Consider the following 19,793-nt stretch of genomic DNA (forward strand, 5'->3'; position numbering starts at 1 on the left):
GCAGAAGAGCACTCTGGGCATGGGGAATACTCTATATAAAGACACAAAGAAGGAAGATGGAATATCATGTACAAGTAGGTCAGTTTGTCTAAAATATAAAGTGCACGATGAGGAATAATGAGAAATCTGAGAAGACAGGTAGGAGAGAGATTGTGAAAGTCTTTAAATGACAGAGGTTTTTATATTTTATTCTAGAGGTAATAGGGAGTCAATAAAGCTTCTTGAACTGGGGAATGATGTGATCAGATCTGAGCATCAGGAATATCAATTTGACAACATTTTAGAATGGAGGTGAAAGAAAGGAAGCAGGGGAAATTAGGGGGCTATTTCAATGTTCCAGTTGATTAGAGCCTGAGTTAAAATGATGGTCTTGAGAATGAAAAAGGAGCAGAAGAGTAATACTGAGAAGGCAGAATAACCAAGACTTTGCAAATCCTTGGGTGGGGGCAGGGAGAGAAGTGGGGGGAGAGCCAGGAAAGTAAAAAAAAAAATCAATGGTAACTTCAAGGTTGTGGACGTAAGAGATTGGAAGTATGGTGGTGCTATTGACAGAAATGGGGAAATTAGGAAGAGAGGTAGATTAAAGGGAAAAGATAATGAGTTCCATTTTTAGATGTGTTCACTATGAGTGGTCCATAGGATTTCAAGATTGAAGTTATCTATCTACTAGGTAAAAGAGCACATGGGAGAGATGAGGGCTAGATATGTAGATCTGTGATATAGATCTATATCTATCTAGCTATCTCTCTAAATCTAGAGATAGATAGAGGCAACTGCATATAGATGCCTAGAATACTCTCCCTCTTTACCTCTGTCTTAGTTTCCATGGCTTACCCAAGACAGCTCAAAATGACCCCTTCTGCAGGAAGACCTTCTAGATCACCTTAGCTATGTATCTTCCGCTCCATTATTACCTTTTTCTTCTTCTCTATTCTCTCTCTCTCCTCTCTCCACACTGACACACATGTATACACAAATATATGTTTAAATATGTGATATGGTATATACCTAGTTATTTTCATGTTGTCTCTATTAAAATGTGAGCTCCTTGAGGGCAGGTCTTATTATTGTCATTGTCATGGTTGTTGTTGCCCTTCTTTGTATCCACAGAGTTAAATACATTGTAAAATCTTAATAAATGCATGTCAATCGAGTAAAGATAATAACGATCATGGAGAGGGTAGAGAGGAAAGAAAAGAGGGCTCAGGACAAAGTTCTGGGGTATCCTTACATATAACAGGTAGAACATGGATAATGGTCCAGCAAAAGGGACTAAAAAAGTGGCCAAACAGGTAGAAGGAGACTCAGGAGAAGGTAGGGGCCTTGTGGGGGGAAGTATACAGGAAGAGGAGGTGGTAGAGAAAAAGGCCACTAGATTTAACATGACAGAAACATTGATCATAGGAGGTAAAGAGCTTGATGAATTTGAAATCTAGGGTGTCTGAGGGGTTATCAAATACATATGTAAGAGGGCTGGATTCAGGGTAGAAAGGAACACTACGAGTCAGGTTTTGGATTCCTTCAAAGGTAAGGGAGAATGATGGTAGATAACTGCTACCTGGATGTAGATATAGTGATATAGATAGACTGAGACAACCTAAAATGAAGAAAAGTTGCTTTCCTAGCAACAAATACTGAGTTATGGGTGGCCCCTCAGCCTGATTCAGCATGTTAGCTTATTAACCCAAACAGGTCACTAATGAGTTAAATTACAGGAAGTCAGGATAGTGGTTGGAGGGGTGGGAAAGTTTTTGCTTAAACCAGAATATTCAGTGTTCTACTCCTAATTATAAATCTACCTGTGGACGTGATGAGGCTATCAACCACAAATTCTATCAGATCATGCTATCACATAATCATAGAATGGGAATGAAACTCATTGTAAAGGTTTTTACCATGACATCAGCTATGGGCTGTATTTCTGTGGCCAAAAGAATAGCCAATTAAACTAGGAAAGTTGGGCACCAGCTGATGAATGTTTTTGGACACAGTAACTTATAAAAACCATCTTTTAAGCTGTATAGAATATAACTTCTTGAAATCAAGATTGCTGTCATTTTTATCTTTGTATGTTCAAAACCTAGCAGAGTGACTGGTATATAGCATACCCTTAAGAAATATTCATTGAATGAATGAATAAATATAGTAAACTAACTCATTCAAATGAGTACCCACTTCAATAAGGTCATAGATGCTTTAAGTACATGTTATTAAATGTGTTTCAGATTAACAATGTTGCAAGCTTTTCTCCACATAAATGTTGTTCATGTATATTTGGTCTTTATGGTTTATACTCATAGTGTGGCTGTCTGTTCTTATATGTCAAAGTTCAGCTATTTCAACATTATTGGTATTTTTCTACTGAAGCTGACTGTTATCCCCTTACAATGCAACAGGCAATGTGAGAGAGTGACCATGGCAATAAATTAACCACCCTGTGGCCAACAAGATTTGAAACTACAGAGTACATTAATGTAATTACAAGCCCATGGAAGTTGTGTTCTCTCCTTTCTGTACAAATAATGCCATTCATCCTATTGGTTTTATTAGTCAATTCTTTGGAAGCCTTTTCCTATAGAAAACAAAAACAAAAACAAAAACTCTGGGATAACTTAATAAACACTGGCCTGGACAGCCCGCAGGAATGTTATGGGAAACTAGGAATTTTAGTTGGGGAAGTAGTTTTATGAGGTTTTCAAATTCCTACAGGAAGTCCCCAAAAACAGAATGAAAGAAGATCTCAGCGCCATGTTGATATACCCAAGGAGGAGTTATTCAAAATATGCCTCAAGGCTTCTGGGACACTGCAAGCCATAGGTCAAATGCTCCATGGTCAAAATATCTTCTGGATTTCCCCTAACATAAACCTACCCCCCCCATTATAGTTCCCAGGACTCTGGAGATTCCTCACAGGGCAAGGCTATGTGATAAGCATAATATATAGCAAGGCTGCAAATTGGAATGTTACCCATTTGGCCCATGGCCACCTAGCTACAGTGGGATGCTAATTATTTCCAGCGTTAAACACAAGTGGAAAAATTACACACTCTACTGGATAAAGTATCCTAAAACACAATATTTGATTAATTAATAAAATATATGCATATGCATAATTTCTTTTACTATTTCTAATTTTTAATTTTGTATATAATGAATTCATGAATAAGTTGTTGAATCTTGTTTTTATTGATACATTTTGTCATTATAAATTCCTATTACATTCATAATCAATATGAATATCATCAAAAAACAAGAAGAAGAGAAATAATAACCATGCAAAACATTAGACAGTAAAAGCAGGATCGATTACATTCTCAGAGCCCTAACACTTACTAACTCAAAAGTGACTTCAGGGTGGCACCCGACCAATTGCAAATAACCTCAAAATGGAAATAGCCAATGCAAAACCTACACCAAGTCAATATCAAACACAGCCACTGCTAGTAAAAAAAAATATGATCTATCTTTTAAATACGTGGTGATTCTAGAATGCTGCCTCTGATTATTAATAATAGCAGATATTTATGTAGTACTTTATGGTTTGAAAGGCACTTTACATGTATTATTCAATTCAATACAATTTAACAAGGCTTTACTAAATACCTACTAAGTGCCAAGCAATGTACTGAGCACTAGGGAAGAGACAAGAACAAAAACAGTCATTACCCTTCAAAAATTTACATTTTCCTGGAAGAGCTTGCATTCTTGCATTATCTCACTGGGACCTCACCACCACAGTGTAAGCAAGGTGATATGGTTATTTTCAGATGAAGAAACTGAAATTTGAGAGCTTGTGACTTTCCTAGAGTTGCACAGTTCTTTAGGAAGTATAAGAGGTCTAATTCAAACCCAGATTTTCCTGATTCCAAGTCCAGTATCATCAGTCTCTAAAACTGTCCTTGTTATTAACTAAATAGATACTAGTCTATAACTGTCCTGATGCAAAGAGAAACAATGGGTTGTAATTATGAACCGATAAATTTAAAGTTAAAGGTACTGCCTCCTATATGAGGCAGTTCTTTATCTTTGCAAGCAAAAATGATCCATCCTTTTTTCAAATTTCTTATGGTATATTGTATGGACAACTCTGTTACCCTTGCCATGATGATTCACAGTTATTTGTGCCCATATTTATCCCTTGATTGATTCAGATGCTTCTTGAGACAAGTGATTGAATCTTCTCCCATCTTTGTACACTCAGTGCCTAACACAGAGCCTTGCACAAAGTGCTCAATCAATGTTTATCAAATTGAATTGAAAAGAATGAAAGTGGTTTTCTATAGAAACCTCTGAGCTACTCTTCCTGACTTTAGGCTTTCCATATTCCAGTCCTCAATATATACCATCACCACACTAACTTCTTATACACCACATTGATTGCACTGGTTTCCTGATAAAAAGTCTTTAAGGAATAATAGTTCTGATAACATCAAGGCCCTACAACAACATCATAAAATTGGAAAAGTTCAAAAGATTATATAGTAAAATTGAAGATGTCTTCTAGGGGCCTCAGAACGCATGTAGAAGAAACATGACATATAGGAAGAGCACCAGAAACAGTCAGAAGACTGAGTTTTGAACATAAAATCAAGAACTTACTAAACACTCATGTGTTAAAAGCACTTACTAGAATGCTTGCTCATTGGCCATTTTCTCCCCCCTAAGCCTTGGAGAGTGTAGAGCATGCCTGAAAAGACTTATCTATTTCTTTTGAAACTCATGCCCTATAGACCCATTATTTGGATTTGCAAATGTCTCATGGGCCCAACTAAATCAGGCCAGTGTTAACTGGGCTTTTTGTTTGCAGATGATTATGCACTCAATGCAGCCTCTGAGGCTGCAACGCAGCAGAGTATGGATCGATTCTCTGCTGCTTATGCTCTTTTTGGCCTGACAATTAACACCAAGAAAACAGAGGTTCTCCACCAGCCAGCACTGCACAAACCATACATGAAAACCATTAGTTATAGCAAATGGAGAGATTTTGAATGCTGTGGATAAATTCACTTACCTTGGCAGTAATACTTTTCAAGGATGTACACATAGATTATGAAGTTGACAGATGCGTTGCCAGAACTAGCTCAGTGTTTAAGAGGCTTATGGGAAAGAAGAGGTTTTAGACTGCCTACCAAACTGAAGGTCTACAGAGCCATCATGCTGACCTCATTTTTGTATGTCTGTGAAACCTGGACAATATACTAGTGCCATTCCAGGAAATTAAATTGCTTCCATTTGCATTGTTTTAGGAAGATGCTGAAGATCACCTAGCAAGATACGGTACCAGACATTGAGGTCCTTTCTTGAGCTGAACTGCCAAGCATTCAAATGCTACTACAGAGTGCAACTCTGATGGGCTGGCCATGTAGGTGAAGTACCAAATGTACGTTTGTCTAAAAAAGCTATTTTACAGAGAGCTCACACAATGCAAGCTTTCATACAGATGAACTGATGCAAAGGTCTCTCTGAAGAACTTTGGAGACATGGGAGACATTCTGTGAAACATGGGAGAGAGACATGGGTACGGGAATGCCCAGCATGGCGTGCCTGCATCCAAGAAGGCACTGTGCTCCATTAGCAAAGCAGAATTGCAATACCTCAAAAAAAACGTGAGATATACAAATTTAGGGACAGTTCCGCTCCAAATGTTCATATGGACTGTTTGTGCCCAACCTGTGGTACAACCTTCCAAGCTTGTATTAGTGTGATCAGCCATAGTCAGACATACTGTACCTTGATCCCAACACAATGATATCATTTTTATCCTTTTTCTGCATGGAGAACAGCCACCACCATATAATCATAATCTCTCTAATACATAAGAATCTTATAAATATTTGGAGATAGTTGTCTTATACATATATGTATTATGTATATATATATATACATATATATATATATATATATATATATATACACATCTGTAAAGAGGGGGAATATATGTTTTCTCTCTTCCAAGTTAAATATTTTCATTTCTTTCAACCAAACTTTGCAGTGCTTTAAGTCACATTATTCTGGCCCCATCCCTCTGGATAAATTTTACATGGTCAGTGTCCTTTGGGCCCAGAAATGAATATGATATTCCTCAGATGTGGTCTAAAGAGGGTAGAATAAAGTCAGACTCTGACTTGATTTATTCTAGACTCTATAATTCAGTTAATAGGGGCTAAAATCACATTAAATTCTTTGTCACCATGTTCCACTCTCAAGTTTTATTGAGTTTACAATCCAATAAATGCTCAGATTTTTCATAGCAACTGTTGTCTAGCTGTATCTCCCCCCCTATCCCATGCTGTACTTTGAACTAAAGTATAGGACTTAATTTCTTCTTATCATTACCCTTATTACATATCATCTAATTGCATAATCTAGTGCCTTATGCATAGATGCTTTATAAAACCTCTTTAAGTATCATCATTCAGTCCTCTTTGGATTTTGTTAGCCAAATTATGTCATTAATATGCTAACATCTCTCCCAGCCTGATGTTATATGCAAATTTAATAAACATATTACTTAATTTTTTCTTATTACTTGGATTCCTATTGCATAGAATTTTCAATAAAATTTATGATGTATATTTTGCCTCACTTATTGTCATCTTATATGTATTAGAATAGCCTCCCTAACTAGACTGTAAACTCAGTAAGTAAAGAAGAATCATGTTCTTCTATACTCCCAATAATGCCTAGAAGAAAACTGAGGATGCAGTGGTCACTTACTGACATATGAGTGGTAATGCACTTTTTGAGAGATGGAGAAGACCAGGTCTTCACATTTTATACAAGCTGGAAATAAGCAATCCCTCCAGGCCTCACTCCCACTGCTGATCAGTAAGGAGACTTTAACCTGTTCCATTTCTGACCTGGACCAATTTGCTCCTCCTCAGACAGCCTGGTGTCCCCCCAAAAAAATCCTTCTGAGCACTTACCATATTGTTACTGGACTTCAAACAGACACACAATTGAAATTGGTATGGCTGGCTTCAGCTAAGAATTCCCAAGCTCAAGTGATCCACTAGCCTCAGCCTCCTGAGTAAACCTGACATTACACTTAATTTTTAATACTAAAAACAAACAAACCAGTAAAACTCAATAACTTTTGGGCCAAAAATTTGCAAGGTATTTCTTAAATTAAATTAAAATTTTATAAATGGAAATGACTTTGAATGTTACTAATTCAACTACTCTAGTCAGGTATAGTAATAGGTTGGAAGTTGACATTAATTTTTGACAATATATGAAACTGAAAAGAATTCTAGTTTGCAATGATCATACCTTATTACTGGGTAATAAAATGCATATTAGGGGACAGGTACAGGGTAAAATGTAGATGATGTAAAAACTGATGGTATCTATAAAATATTTTTAAATGTGTATAAGGTAGATACTAATGGTTAAAGATACATTTGAATGATCCTAACAAAAATGTTCCATTATGTATAAAACTATAAAAATAAGTCAGATTTTTGAACATAGTTTAATTGTAAATGACAGATTACCTGACAGGACTGTGATCACAAAGATGTTTCTCCCCCCAAAAATGGTTAAAAGTCCTTTCAGAAGAATTAGATCAAAGCATTAGCCTTTTCTATACATGGGTACCCATAGATTCAAAATTACCTTTATACAATTCACTGCCTGGGAAGAAGCTATCATGAAACTGTATCACATATTCATTACTGGAATTACTACTGTGTTCCAGCCAAATAACATTTTGTAATGATTTTCCCTAACATCTTGGAACAACAAAGTGCCCTAAAATGGCACAAGACATCGTGAAGGTGTCTATAAATCTCTGCTTCCTGCCTGTCTATCCTTGTGTGCAAAAAACATTTACACATCACTCATTCTTACTCTGGCCTTTCGTGCTTTTCCAGGCTCTACAGTTAAGCAGCATTTCTCCCAAGGGATTCCAGTCCACCATTGACACTCCTGAGTGTGAGCATATTGAATCTTAAGAGCTTCCAGTAACTTGCAGTATCAAAAGCATGTAAATTGCAAGCCATTACCTCCCCATCTCTTCCCCAGCACTGTTTCGCAAGGTCAGCTGTGTTTGGACAATGGGAAAAGTAATGGATAAGTAGTTTTGTTTTATTTTGTTGTTGTTTTTTGTTTTGTTTTTGTTTTTGTTTTTGCTGTTTGAATCTGATAAGTGTTTCAAAAGGAGCAGAGGAAAGGAGGTAGTGCTGCCCAGTCAATCATATCCATCTACCAAAAAAAAAACAACTTTCCATCTAGCTTATCCTCATATGCTCACCCTTCAACCCTCCTGTTTTCCATCTCTTGCTCCAGGAATAGTAATCAAATGAATACTTACATTGTTTCTGGATAGGCCATGACAATCAGCTATGTGTCCACTCTATTCCCGTGACTCCTCAGCAAAAATTCTCTTTCCTATACACTAGGGAATGGAATTTGAGTTCCTTTAGGGCAGGTTTGTTTTACTTTTTGTTGTCATTGTTGTTATTTTTTAAGACTGTGTCTCCCTATCTCAACCAGGTTGGAAATGCAGTGGTCACTCAAAGGCCCTATCCTAATACTGGTTTACATAGAAGCTTCAATCTGTTCTTTTTTCTTTCTTTCTTTTTTGACCTGAGCCAGGTCACCACTCCTTAGGCAGCCTGGTGGCCCTCTGCTCCTGACGGTTCACCATATTGGTTCAGATACCCAATCAGTTTTAGCTTTATCACAGTTCAGAACTCCCAAACTCAAGCAATTCACTAGCCTCTGCCTCCCCAACGACAGGGACTATACAGATATATGACCATACCCAGGTGTCTTCTAATTTATATCCTAACACCCAGCATAATGTCTGGCACAAAGTATGCATTTAACAAATACTTTTTTCCCTTAATTCCTAGAAATCAGGATGGTCTATTTGGAACCATTCTTTTCAGCCTATCCTCACAGAATGATAATAACAATAACTCATTTTTGTGTATTATATTGTCTATCACATAATTGCTCTAAGGGTTGTAAGATGCTTTATATGTATTATTTCATTGATCTCTACAATAACCCTACAAGGTAAGTACTATTATTATCCCCATTTTACAGCTGAGAATAAGAGAGACTAAGTGACTTAAGGTCACACAGCTTTTAAGTGTCTTAGAAAGTATTTGATCCAGTTCTTCTAAATTTCAGACATCATCCTCTAACGATTATACCAAGCTGTTGAGACAAATAAATATATATGCATATTTGTGTGTGTGTGTCTGTGCACACACATATAGTTCATAGTTACAGGGAATATACAATCCCCTCTTTTTACAAATGTGGAAAGGTAATTGCTTTGTAACTTATTCTTTGAGTGGCTAGACAGAGGTGTTTAATATGGGGAAAGTCAAAGCATCTGTATAACAGTGATGATCCAAATCCAGGGGCACTGAGGGGTTAAATGACTTGCCCAAAGTCATACAAATATTATAATTTGATTTAGTCTTCAAAGAAAAATATTTTTTTAAATACGTTGAACATAACATAAGAAAGGCAGTGTGCAGATGTCGAATGAGCAGTAAACTTAGAATCAGTATCTGGGTTTGAAGTTGGCACTGTTAATTACTGCTTGCGTGAAATGAGGGAGCTATAACCCTGAATTTCAAATTTATTGAGTTTAATATAAAGGGGATGGATGAGATGACATTTCAGATTCTTCTCACTTCTATATTCTATGACCTCATAGGGAAAGGAAAAGAATTAGACCTATAGATATAAGAAACTCCCCCAAATGAGGAACCTCTCTCCAACTTTTGTGTGACTTTTGTCTTAAAAGAATCATCTAGAACAGTGGTTCTCAAACTGTGGTCCAGGTTCCCCTGGGTATGCTCAAGATCCTTTCAGGAGTTCCTGAAGGTCAAATCTATTTTACATTAATACTAAGCTATTTTTATTTCCAGTACAGTAAATATCAAGTTATACAACCTACTTGGCGGTCCCTCAATAATTTTTAACGGCATAAAGGGGTGTTGAGGCCAAAACATTTGAGAAATGATGGTCTAAGGCACTAAAAGATTAAACAATCTGCCCAGGGTAACCCAGCCATCAGAGACAGGACTTGGTCCCTGATCTTCCTTTAAACTTGGTATGCCCTTTGTCACATTAGGGCAGGTAGGTGGCACAGTGGATGATGCCAGGCCTGAAGTCAGGAAGACTTATCTTCACAAGCTCAAATCTGGTCAAAGACACTTCCTAGTTGTGTGATCTCATGCAAGTTTGCCTCAATTTTCTCATCTGTAAAATGAACTGGAGAAGGAAATGACAAACTACTACAGCATCTTTGCCAATAAACTCCAAAATGGGACCCCAAAGAGTCAGACACAACTGAAAAACAACTAAACAACAACAAGAATGTTACATTGCCTCTTGATTATATAAAATACCTAATGAAATTAATTTTTAACTGATGCCTGATGTGATGTGTGAAACAAAAAATACCATGCTCATTTCACAGGTGAGGAAACTAAGGCAAGGACAATTTATACAACGTTCCTAGCACTGCAAATGTCAGGGACAAGGATGAGATTAGGACAATGATGTGGTACTTGTACTGTTGGAACATTGTTTGATTTTTGGACCTAACCTGTGATTTCATTGGTGCAGGTGGTGAAGAATAATGATGCAGATCAACAACTGCTCTGTGGCTTGCAGTTTTAGAGAGTCTCTTGAGGCATCTAGAGGTTTTACAACTCACCCAGGGACACATGGCCAGTTTGTACAATAAGCTGGGCTTGAACCCAGGTCTTTGCTTTGGAAGCCAGCTGTTATCCCACAATGTCAATTACCTGACACTATCCAAATTTGTGAGTTTCTACAGGACAGGGATTTTTTATGCCTTTCTATCTTATCTCACATACTTAGCACAGTGTGTGGAATATAATAAGTGCTTAATTAATGCTTTTTTACTTAATTTACTGATAGAGCGGGGAAAGGGAAAATAAATAAACAGCTTAGCTGGCAAGCAAAAATCTAAGGGTCTTTTTTTTAAGATGACTATAAATGCCCATAATTTTAATTCCAAAAAATGTTACTCTCCATTACAAGTTAATCCTTTTAGGTGGACAGGTCAAGCTACAAGTATAGCCATGAAGGTTCAAAGCTTTGGATTAACAATGGACACCCCCCATAGTTTTGACACATTTTCCAAACCTTTGCTGTTGAGTTGCTTTCAGTCTTGTTAGATTCTTTGTGACCCCATTTGGAGTTTTCTTGGCAAAGATACTGGAGTGATTTGACATTTCCTTCTCTGGCTCATTTAACAGATGAGGCAAACAGGGTTAAGTGACTTCCCCAGCATCACACAGCTAATAAGTGTTTGAGACCAGATTTGAATTCATGAAGATGAGTCTTCCTGACTCCAGTGCCCTCCTGGCACTCCATCCATTGTGCTACCTAAGTGCCCCAGCAGGGGGCCAAACCTTGCCATCATCATAAATGTCTTGTCTGTGCTTTGTCTCTTGGGAACCCTTTTCCCAAAATCAAATTGAGGGAGTGAACAAGATGTTTGAGCCAGAAATTTTCACAGGAAATGGCATTTTTAAACTTCTCCTTAAATTGGGAATGTGTGGAAGCCAAATCTTTACTAGAAGAGTGGGGAATTGTAAGAAAGGATTAGGAGTTAGGCTTCCACAACAGAACAAGGAGATTCTGAGAAGAACTTCCAAGATCTTGTGGATAGTCCCTCAACCAATCAGAAAGTGCCCCAAACATTCTGCAAACAACTAGTTCCTTAAGAAAGAGCCCTGGAGGCTAAACAGGTTGCAACCTGTTGGGGTCAAGGATGGGGCCTAGACAGGGCAAAGGCTTTTCTCCACTGTGCTTGCTTAATAAGCTTATTAAATATTAACTGACACCAGGGTGAAGATAGCCTCCATTTTTAACATGGGACACATGATCCAGTTGGAGTTAACATGACAAGGAGGAACATGGGAGGGATGGTTCAGGAAGAGTGTAACTCAGATGAGCTGGTCCAATCATGGCTCAGGTGGGTGGAGTATGGATCTTACTAACTATTTAAAAGTTGATTCTACCACTGTACCATCGCACACGTGCCATATTGAAGTGTGGTGTGCCCGTTTCTCACGAGAAGTGTAATAAAGGCTTTCCTTCATTCATTCAAAAAAAAGAAAGAAAGAAACTTCGCCTTGAAAAAAGATCACATTTTACAAAATAAAATTTATAACAATTGACAAAAAAAATCATGTCCATGCTTAATTACCTGACTCTCTAATATGTAAACAACAGCAAATTAAAAATACATTTATATGCAATGCAGAGATTACATGAGCAAGAAACCCTTTTTGCATAACCATTCTGATTGTATGTATTCACTTATTTATTCAACAGCTTTTTTTTCAGTCTTTTTTTTTCTCAGTCTTGTCTAACTCTTCATGACCCCAATTGGGATTTTCTTGGCAAAGATACTGGAGTGGTTTGTCATTTCCTTTTCCAGCTCATTTTAAGCTTTTTTAAAGCACCTATTATGTGTCAATGATTTTGCTAAGTATGGGAGAAGGGGGGCACAGAAGTAATTGAGACATAATCCCTGTGTTCATGGAATTTACAGGAAATTTCATAAGGAATTGCAGGGGATAGGGCACGTGCACTAATAGGCAATACTGTCCAGTAACTAGAATGCAGAATAGAGTAAGAGTATGAGAGAGGCACAAAGTGCTAGTTACAGAGGAGACAAGGAAGGAAAGTTCATAGGAGGCAAGTAAACTGGCAAATGATGAATACGGAAGATTCTAGAAGATAGAGAAGGTTAGGGAAGGCAATTCAAGGATCATGTTAGAAAGGAGTCCAGCCTGGCCACTCTTGAAACTACTCCTCGTAGTATCAAATGTGTGACTGTTGTGCTGGTCAAGCTTTCAATCATGTTCTCTGGTGGGTAGACCCAAGCCCAACCCTCTTTAGAAAGCCTACCAGTGGTGATAAGGCAGAGTGAGGTAGTTTTCATTCCCCTTTTTGCCTTGTATTAGAGGCATTTAAGCCCACCAGTAGGGCTCTAATACATGATGTGTTTTTTGTCTGTCTGGTATTCCTTCTATGATGCACTTGGAGTAAGGCAGAGGTAGGCAATATAAAACAAAAGATGGAGTGCAAGTTTTGAAAGTTAAACACAAGGACTGAGAAAGACACAATGGTAGCTGAGCCCTTCTGCCTCCTGGCAGCACTCTGTAGGAAAGAGCCTTTGAGGCATTTGTGCAATATCTGATTTCAGTGATGAAGGAATGTAAGAATAGAAAAGGGCAAGGATACTGGCTGATCCTGAAGTGGCCTTCCAGGATGGAATGGAGCTTCTGGGCTCTTGGAAACATAAACCTGTATTCCTATTTTCTCTTTCAGCTAAAACTGTGAGAAGCACAGAAGTTTCTACAGTTTTCTCTAATCCAGATGTGAACTGTTGCTCCTATTTCTCACTCCTATTTCATGAGGAAGATTAGAGTTCTTTTATTAGACACTGACCTTCTCTGGGGGAAGGAACAGAGGAGAAGAAAGAGAATGAACTCCTGAAGGAAATAAGTTTCTGCCTTGATAGGGATGATATATGAAATTGAATGGAATGTGTAATCTGTGCAATTAATATCTCTGCTTTTCATAATAATTTAATTATTTTAAATCATGTCCTTGAATGAAGATGGACAAATGAAACAATACTAAGGGAAGGAGAAAAGGAACATCTAGGGACAAAACTGAGTAATATTCTTAGATAAGAGAACCATAACATATTCATGAGGATACAGTTTGAGAGTCTAACATCCATATGCCGCCTGGAAGCATGGACTCCTGACCTTGCTCACATCTGTTACAGCATAAAAGGCTATGTTCCAGTATGTTCCTTACAGTGGGATAGTGGATGAAAATTCTACATTTAGTTAATCAAGTCAAAAAGATTTGTGGATTGTCTGCTTTGTGAGAAGTACAATGTTACTTTCTCTCTCTCTCTCCATATATATATGGGATTCAAAGGATAAGACATAGTTCTTACCCCAAGGGAAATTATAGCCTTGTTATATAGAAAAGAGATATAGGTGAAAAATATCATTAAAAGAAACCCTTTCCCCCTCCCAGCAGTATATGTTAAGGGCTAAATTATAAGGTCCATACAAACGGGAATCATGTCTTAATTTTCTCAGTTTCTCCCCCAGAGCCAAGCAAAGTGCTTTTACACACAGTAGATGAATAATAAATAGCTTTTGAATGAATGAGCAAGTGCCAAATCAGTGATACTACCAATAAGAGCTATAGAAGACACACCTATTATTTATATCACAATGCACTCAGAGCAAGATTTTCTTGTAGTCTAGAAACATTCCACACAGGAGATTGGACTTGAGCAGGGTTTTGAATGATTAGATTTAGAAAGGTGGAAAGACAACACAGCCAGAGAACAGTATGAGTTAAAGTCTAGATGTGGAGAATGATCACAGTGTTTTAGAGTAACATGAGGAGGCCAGATTTGTTAGAATAAAGGGTTTGGTAGGAGATAAGCCTGGCAACAGATTGTAAGAGGTCAAGAAGTTTGAAGTTGACCCCGGAGACCACCATTGAAAGACTTGCAGCACACTACAATAGTGTGACAAAAGTCCTATTAAGTAGCCTGACAGTAATCATCTTGTGATCTGAGGAACAAGTGGCCACTATTTAAAAAAAAAAATTATAGTAGAATGTGAATGCATATACTATGAAGTCACATATATCATGCAGAACACTCTTCCTTTCATCTATAACTCCTGGATTGCCTGGCCTCTTTCAAGTCCCAGCTAGAATGCTATCTTCTACAGGAAGTCTTTCTTGTTCTCTCTTAATTATAGTGCCTTTTCTCTGTTGATTATTTTGAATTAATTCTGTATATAACTTATTTATATATAGTTGCTTGCCTGTCTCCTCCATTCGATTGTGGTCTCCTTGAAGGCAGGAACTGTCTTTTGCCTTTCTTTATAGCCTCAGTGCTAGGCACAGGGCCTGGCATATACTAAGTAAATGTTTATTGACAGACTGACTGCCACCCTAAGGTGAAATATTCTAGGAGTTCAGTTTTGAATTGGACAGCTTTTAGAAGAAGAAACTCCTATAATTTGCGGGGCTGGTTTTCTACCCTCAGAACACCTTTGTTCTTTTCTCTCTTGCTCTCACTCCATATTTTTCACATTTCTTTTGTTTCTTTCCATACCTTAGACCTGCCACAGGCAATGCTTAGCCCTACTTGTTAAACCCAGAAGAGGTGTTGATAAAACATCTATTGTCCTTGAGTAAAGGGAATGTGTGTCAAACAACAAATTGGGTCATAGCATCAAGGAGCTGTCTTTCACAGCATGAACTGCCTCCTACCTGTACAGACTGGTCTCTCCAGCAGGAAACTAGCTTCACCAGAGAAAGATCAGCATCAGGAAAATGACATTCAGTTTTACCTAGAAACATGCAAAGTACTCATTGTGACTTAGGAGTATTCAAAACATGTAGCTTCTGAGGCAGGTGACTGCTATACTAGATTGTTAGACAATACTTGATTTGCAGTTTCTGAAAATTCGCATTTCATAATCAATTCAATGTATGTCATTATTTGCTGAGAAAGTAAGCACATCTTGAAACATTCAACTAGTAGGCATTATCTTTCTAGAAAGAGCAAAATCCTTAACAAAGCTTAGCCATCTGCATCTCAAAGCTATTTACATTTGTATTTTCTTCATGAACTGAGGAAGAATAATAATAAAAAAAATGAAATGAAATGGAATGTAGTAGAAATGTAATGATGGTCCTGTGGAATGACAAGAGGATTGACTCTTGGGGAGGAAAGAAACAAGTTATCTTTGGCAATATACTTACTCCTTCCTGGCTACAAACATGTCTCGACTCTCATCAATCCTTAAAACAAGCTTCACTAGATCCTAGCATGCCTATCACCTATCTTCTAATACAGAAATTCCCAAACTTATTTGGCCTACTGCCCCCTTTTCAAAAAAAAATTACTCAGTGCTCCCCTGGAAATCTACTTTCTTTAACCCTTTAACAGTTTTTTTTATTGTGTCATTTAAAAAAATGAAAATAGATTTTTTTAAATGATACATCTCAAATTTAATAATTTATTGTAAATTTGTGGGTTTTTTCCTGCATTGAAATTTTGATGACACAATACTGCATCATGTAACCACATAGAATTGTATTGTAAACAAGTTATTACATGCACATATTCCTGCCAATGCATACTGGACTTCCTGACAATGCACAAAAGGCTCGCCTGCCAACACTTGCTTGTTAAGACCTGTTGGCAGACTTTACCACTGATCAGTTATAAATTGCATTTTGTATTTTCATTTGGAAAGTAATGTAATCACTATGACTTTAACTCTGTTACACAACAGATGAAACATGTACAATAGGTTATTCAAAATTTTCTTCTCTTCTTTCCTTATGCTTCCATTGCCCCCTTATTTTTATTCAATGCCCTCCCGATTGCAACCAGGGCTACTACTAAGCCCCCCACCCCCGGATCATTTCAGAACCCCCCAGGGAGCAGTACAGCCCACTTTGGGAATTGATTATGTATCTTCCCTCTTTTTCAGCTAAACTCCTTAAAATATGTCTACAATTGGTGCTTCCCACTTACTTCTAAACTTTTGCAATCTGGATTCTGACTTATTCAATTGAAACTGCTCTCTCCAATCAATGATCTCTAAGTGCCAGATCTAATGACATCTTCTTTATTCTCATTTTTCTTGACTTCTCTGCAGTATCTGATGCTGTTGACCAATCTTTCCTCCTGGGTATGATCTCTTCTCAGAGTTTTTCTGACTCTGCTCTCTCTTGGATCAACTCTAACCTTTCGGAATGCTTCTTTTCAGTCTTTATTGCTGCATCTTCATTCATGTCATGCCCCTCTATTGGTGGATATCTCCCAATGCTCTATCATGGGTCCTCTCCTTTTATTTTCCTCTATTTTATCTCATTTGTTGATCTCATCAGCTTTTATTGCTTCAGTTATTATCTGAATACAGATGAGTGCCAGACCTATTAATCTACCCCTAATCTCTTAACTGAGCTACAGTGTCCTATAACCAACTACCATTTGGATATCACAAAGTCCATGTTTCATAAACATATCAAATTCAACATGAAAGAACTAATTTTCTTTCCCCACAAAACCACCTTCTCTTATGAATTTCTTTATTAACTGTCAAGAAGGCCACTGTTAAGAATTTTTCTAGTCTCCCAGATTCATAAATTCAATGTCATTCTCTGGACAACACTCTTGTTTACTGCTTTACATATCCAATAAGTTGCCAAATATTATCTCTTCACAAAATCTTTCGTACCTCATCTTTTCTTCACTTGCAGATCTACGAACCTAGTTTAGACCCTTATCTCTTTCCTGAATTATTAAAATAGACTGATGGTTGGTCCCCCTACCTAGAGTCTCTCTTGACTCTAATCTGCCCTCCACTCAGTTGCCAAAGTGATTTTCCCAAAATATAGATCTGACCATGTCACTCTCCCCTCCTCAATAAACTCCAGTGGTTCCCTATTATCTCAAGGATCAAATATAAACTCCTCTGTTGGGCATTTAGAGCTCCTCATAACTTGCATCCTTCTTACTATCTCAGTATTCCTATATAGTACTACTCTCCACGTGCTTTACAACCTAGCACTACTGGTCTAAAAATGACTTTCTATCTTCTCTTTGTGTGTCTTTGTGCTGGAAGTTTCCTATGGAGAGAATGATCTCCTCAACTTCTGACTCTCAGAAAACCTGGGTTCCTTTGAAACTCAGCTCAATCACCACTTCCTCCTGGAACCACTCCCCTGAGCCACCAGTATCATCTCCTCTAAGATTAGCTTCCATCTTCTCTTTATTTTTCTCATATGTTCTGATTTATAAATGTTGTCTCCCCCATCAGAAAGTAAGCTCTTTCAGATCAGAGGCAGTACTTTTTTTCTTTGAATCCCCAGCACTTAACACAGTGCTCAGCAAATCATAAATACTTAAGAATAGTGATGTCACTATGAGAATAGATACTCCTCCCCCCATACTAACATGTAAGACATTTAATAGTGATGTGCACACAGAAGATGAACTTCATTATTGCAATCCATCAGTACTTCCAGTCCTCTCTCTTCTGTCATTCCTATATTGTTTTTTCACCAACAATAGTATTAATTCTTTCTTCTTCATCCACAAAGTTACCCCAAAGTATGAAGCCTAAGGCAGTACAGAGAGAAGAAAAAGGAGGTGGAGCAGAAAGAGGAGAAGGAGGAAGAAGAAAAAATAATCTGAGCTGGGGAATATAGCACTACTACTTCAATCTCATGCTTTGCCAGAAGTTCCCAGGATGCCACTCCTAGCTTTTTATGCAATCTATCAATCAGCAAATATTTATTAGTCACCTATTATGTGCCAGGTGTTATGTTAGGCACTTAGGACAGTAAAAATATTCACCATCATCCAAAAAGGTTTATCTAAAATCAGTGATATTATAATTCAAAACTCTAGAGGGGAAGCAATGTAATTATGAGTTAGAGGCTGAACAGATTAACAACACTAGTTTTAGAGTATAAATTTTTGTCAGACCATGTTGTCTTTTGATTTAGTTCATAGAAAATAAGAACACCAAATAAGATAACGTATATTAAGAGCTATGTAAATGATACTTATTATTATTATCCCCAGCAAGTGCTTGTCTAACTTCTGCTTAAAGATCTCCATTAATGGGAGGCTCACAGTTTTGCAAGAGGGTTAATTCTACTTTTGGACGGATCTAATTGTGATTTCATTCAACTAAACACATTTGTTATTTTAAAAAAATATGGTTACCATGGTTAGTTATTATAGATAAAAATCTAACCCAAGGATAAAAATGTGTGATGAAAGGGCATTAAAAGCAGTATAAGACTAAGGTGAGGTAGGTAGAGCTTATTGTTGCTGAGCCGTTGTTGTGGTGTCCAACTCTCCGTGACCCTACTCGGGGTTTTCTTAGCAAAGATACTGGAGTGGTTTGTCATTTCCTTCTCCGGCTCACTTCAAAGGTAAGGAATTGAGGCAAACAGGGTTAAGTGATGTGCCCATGGTCACCAAGCTAGTGCATATCTGAAGCTGGATTTGAACTCAGGTCCTTCTGACTCTAGGGCCAGTTCTATCCACTGTGCCAGCTAGCTGCCAAGGTAGAGCTTAGAGTAATCTAATTTAGATACCAAAATTCAAATAAATCATTCAACAGAGATGGTGCTAAAAATAGTCAGTTTCTTTTTTGGAGGGGTTCTTAAATTTTTTTAACTTTTAGTCATCTGCCCCAGAGTTGAGCCAACATCATCTTGTTCTGAATTCATGGGTTCCAAAAATAATATTCAGGTTTCTAAGTCTGTTCTCAAATTCTCCAGTTTTCAAACTAACCAGAAATCAGAATAAGTCTTCTGACAAACTCATTCATTAATAATTTAGCTAAGAACTGGAAACAAGTCAAAAAGAAAAGGCCATTGAGCCACTGAAACACTCTCCCCAAATCTGACCACTCATGAGCCTACATTTGACATTGTCAAGCAGCTCCTTAGATCCTTTTGACTCATTTCACCCAATATTCTAACACCTTTGGTTAACTGATTTATTAGCAGCAAAAAAGAAGAGGTAGCATGAAGAAATACAGACACAGTGTCGACTGGCATGGAGGAGAAACTTTAACTGACTAACAAGAAAAGCTATAGAGAATTTTTTTTTCTATTCAGCTCCCAGCATCTAAATATGCTACACTTTTGTTGGCACATGCTATTTTTTGTTCCTCTTATCCCTTTTATTACTTAACATTCCC

The 19,793-nt window shown here is 37.5% G+C and overlaps 1 protein-coding gene across 4 annotated transcripts in view; it reads right to left on the minus strand.

The window, feature by feature from the left end:
• The window catches only part of WDR72 (WD repeat domain 72), a 292,937-nt gene that overhangs the window by 89,774 nt on the left and 183,370 nt on the right, over window positions 1-19,793 (minus strand). For 3 of the 4 annotated variants that reach the window (XM_027840835.1, XM_027840836.1, XM_027840834.1), the window contains exon 17: window positions 15,328-15,407. In XM_027840835.1, the coding sequence (XP_027696636.1) occupies window positions 15,328-15,407 (80 nt within the window). Of the gene's footprint in view, window positions 1-8,349; window positions 8,399-15,327; window positions 15,408-19,793 lie in introns of those variants that run through there. The other variant, XM_027840837.1, reaches the window with a different exon arrangement.

Source organism: Vombatus ursinus, unplaced genomic scaffold (assembly GCF_900497805.2).
Source record: "Vombatus ursinus unplaced genomic scaffold, bare-nosed wombat genome assembly UNPS02014848.1, whole genome shotgun sequence".
Lineage (NCBI taxonomy): Eukaryota > Metazoa > Chordata > Mammalia > Diprotodontia > Vombatidae > Vombatus > Vombatus ursinus.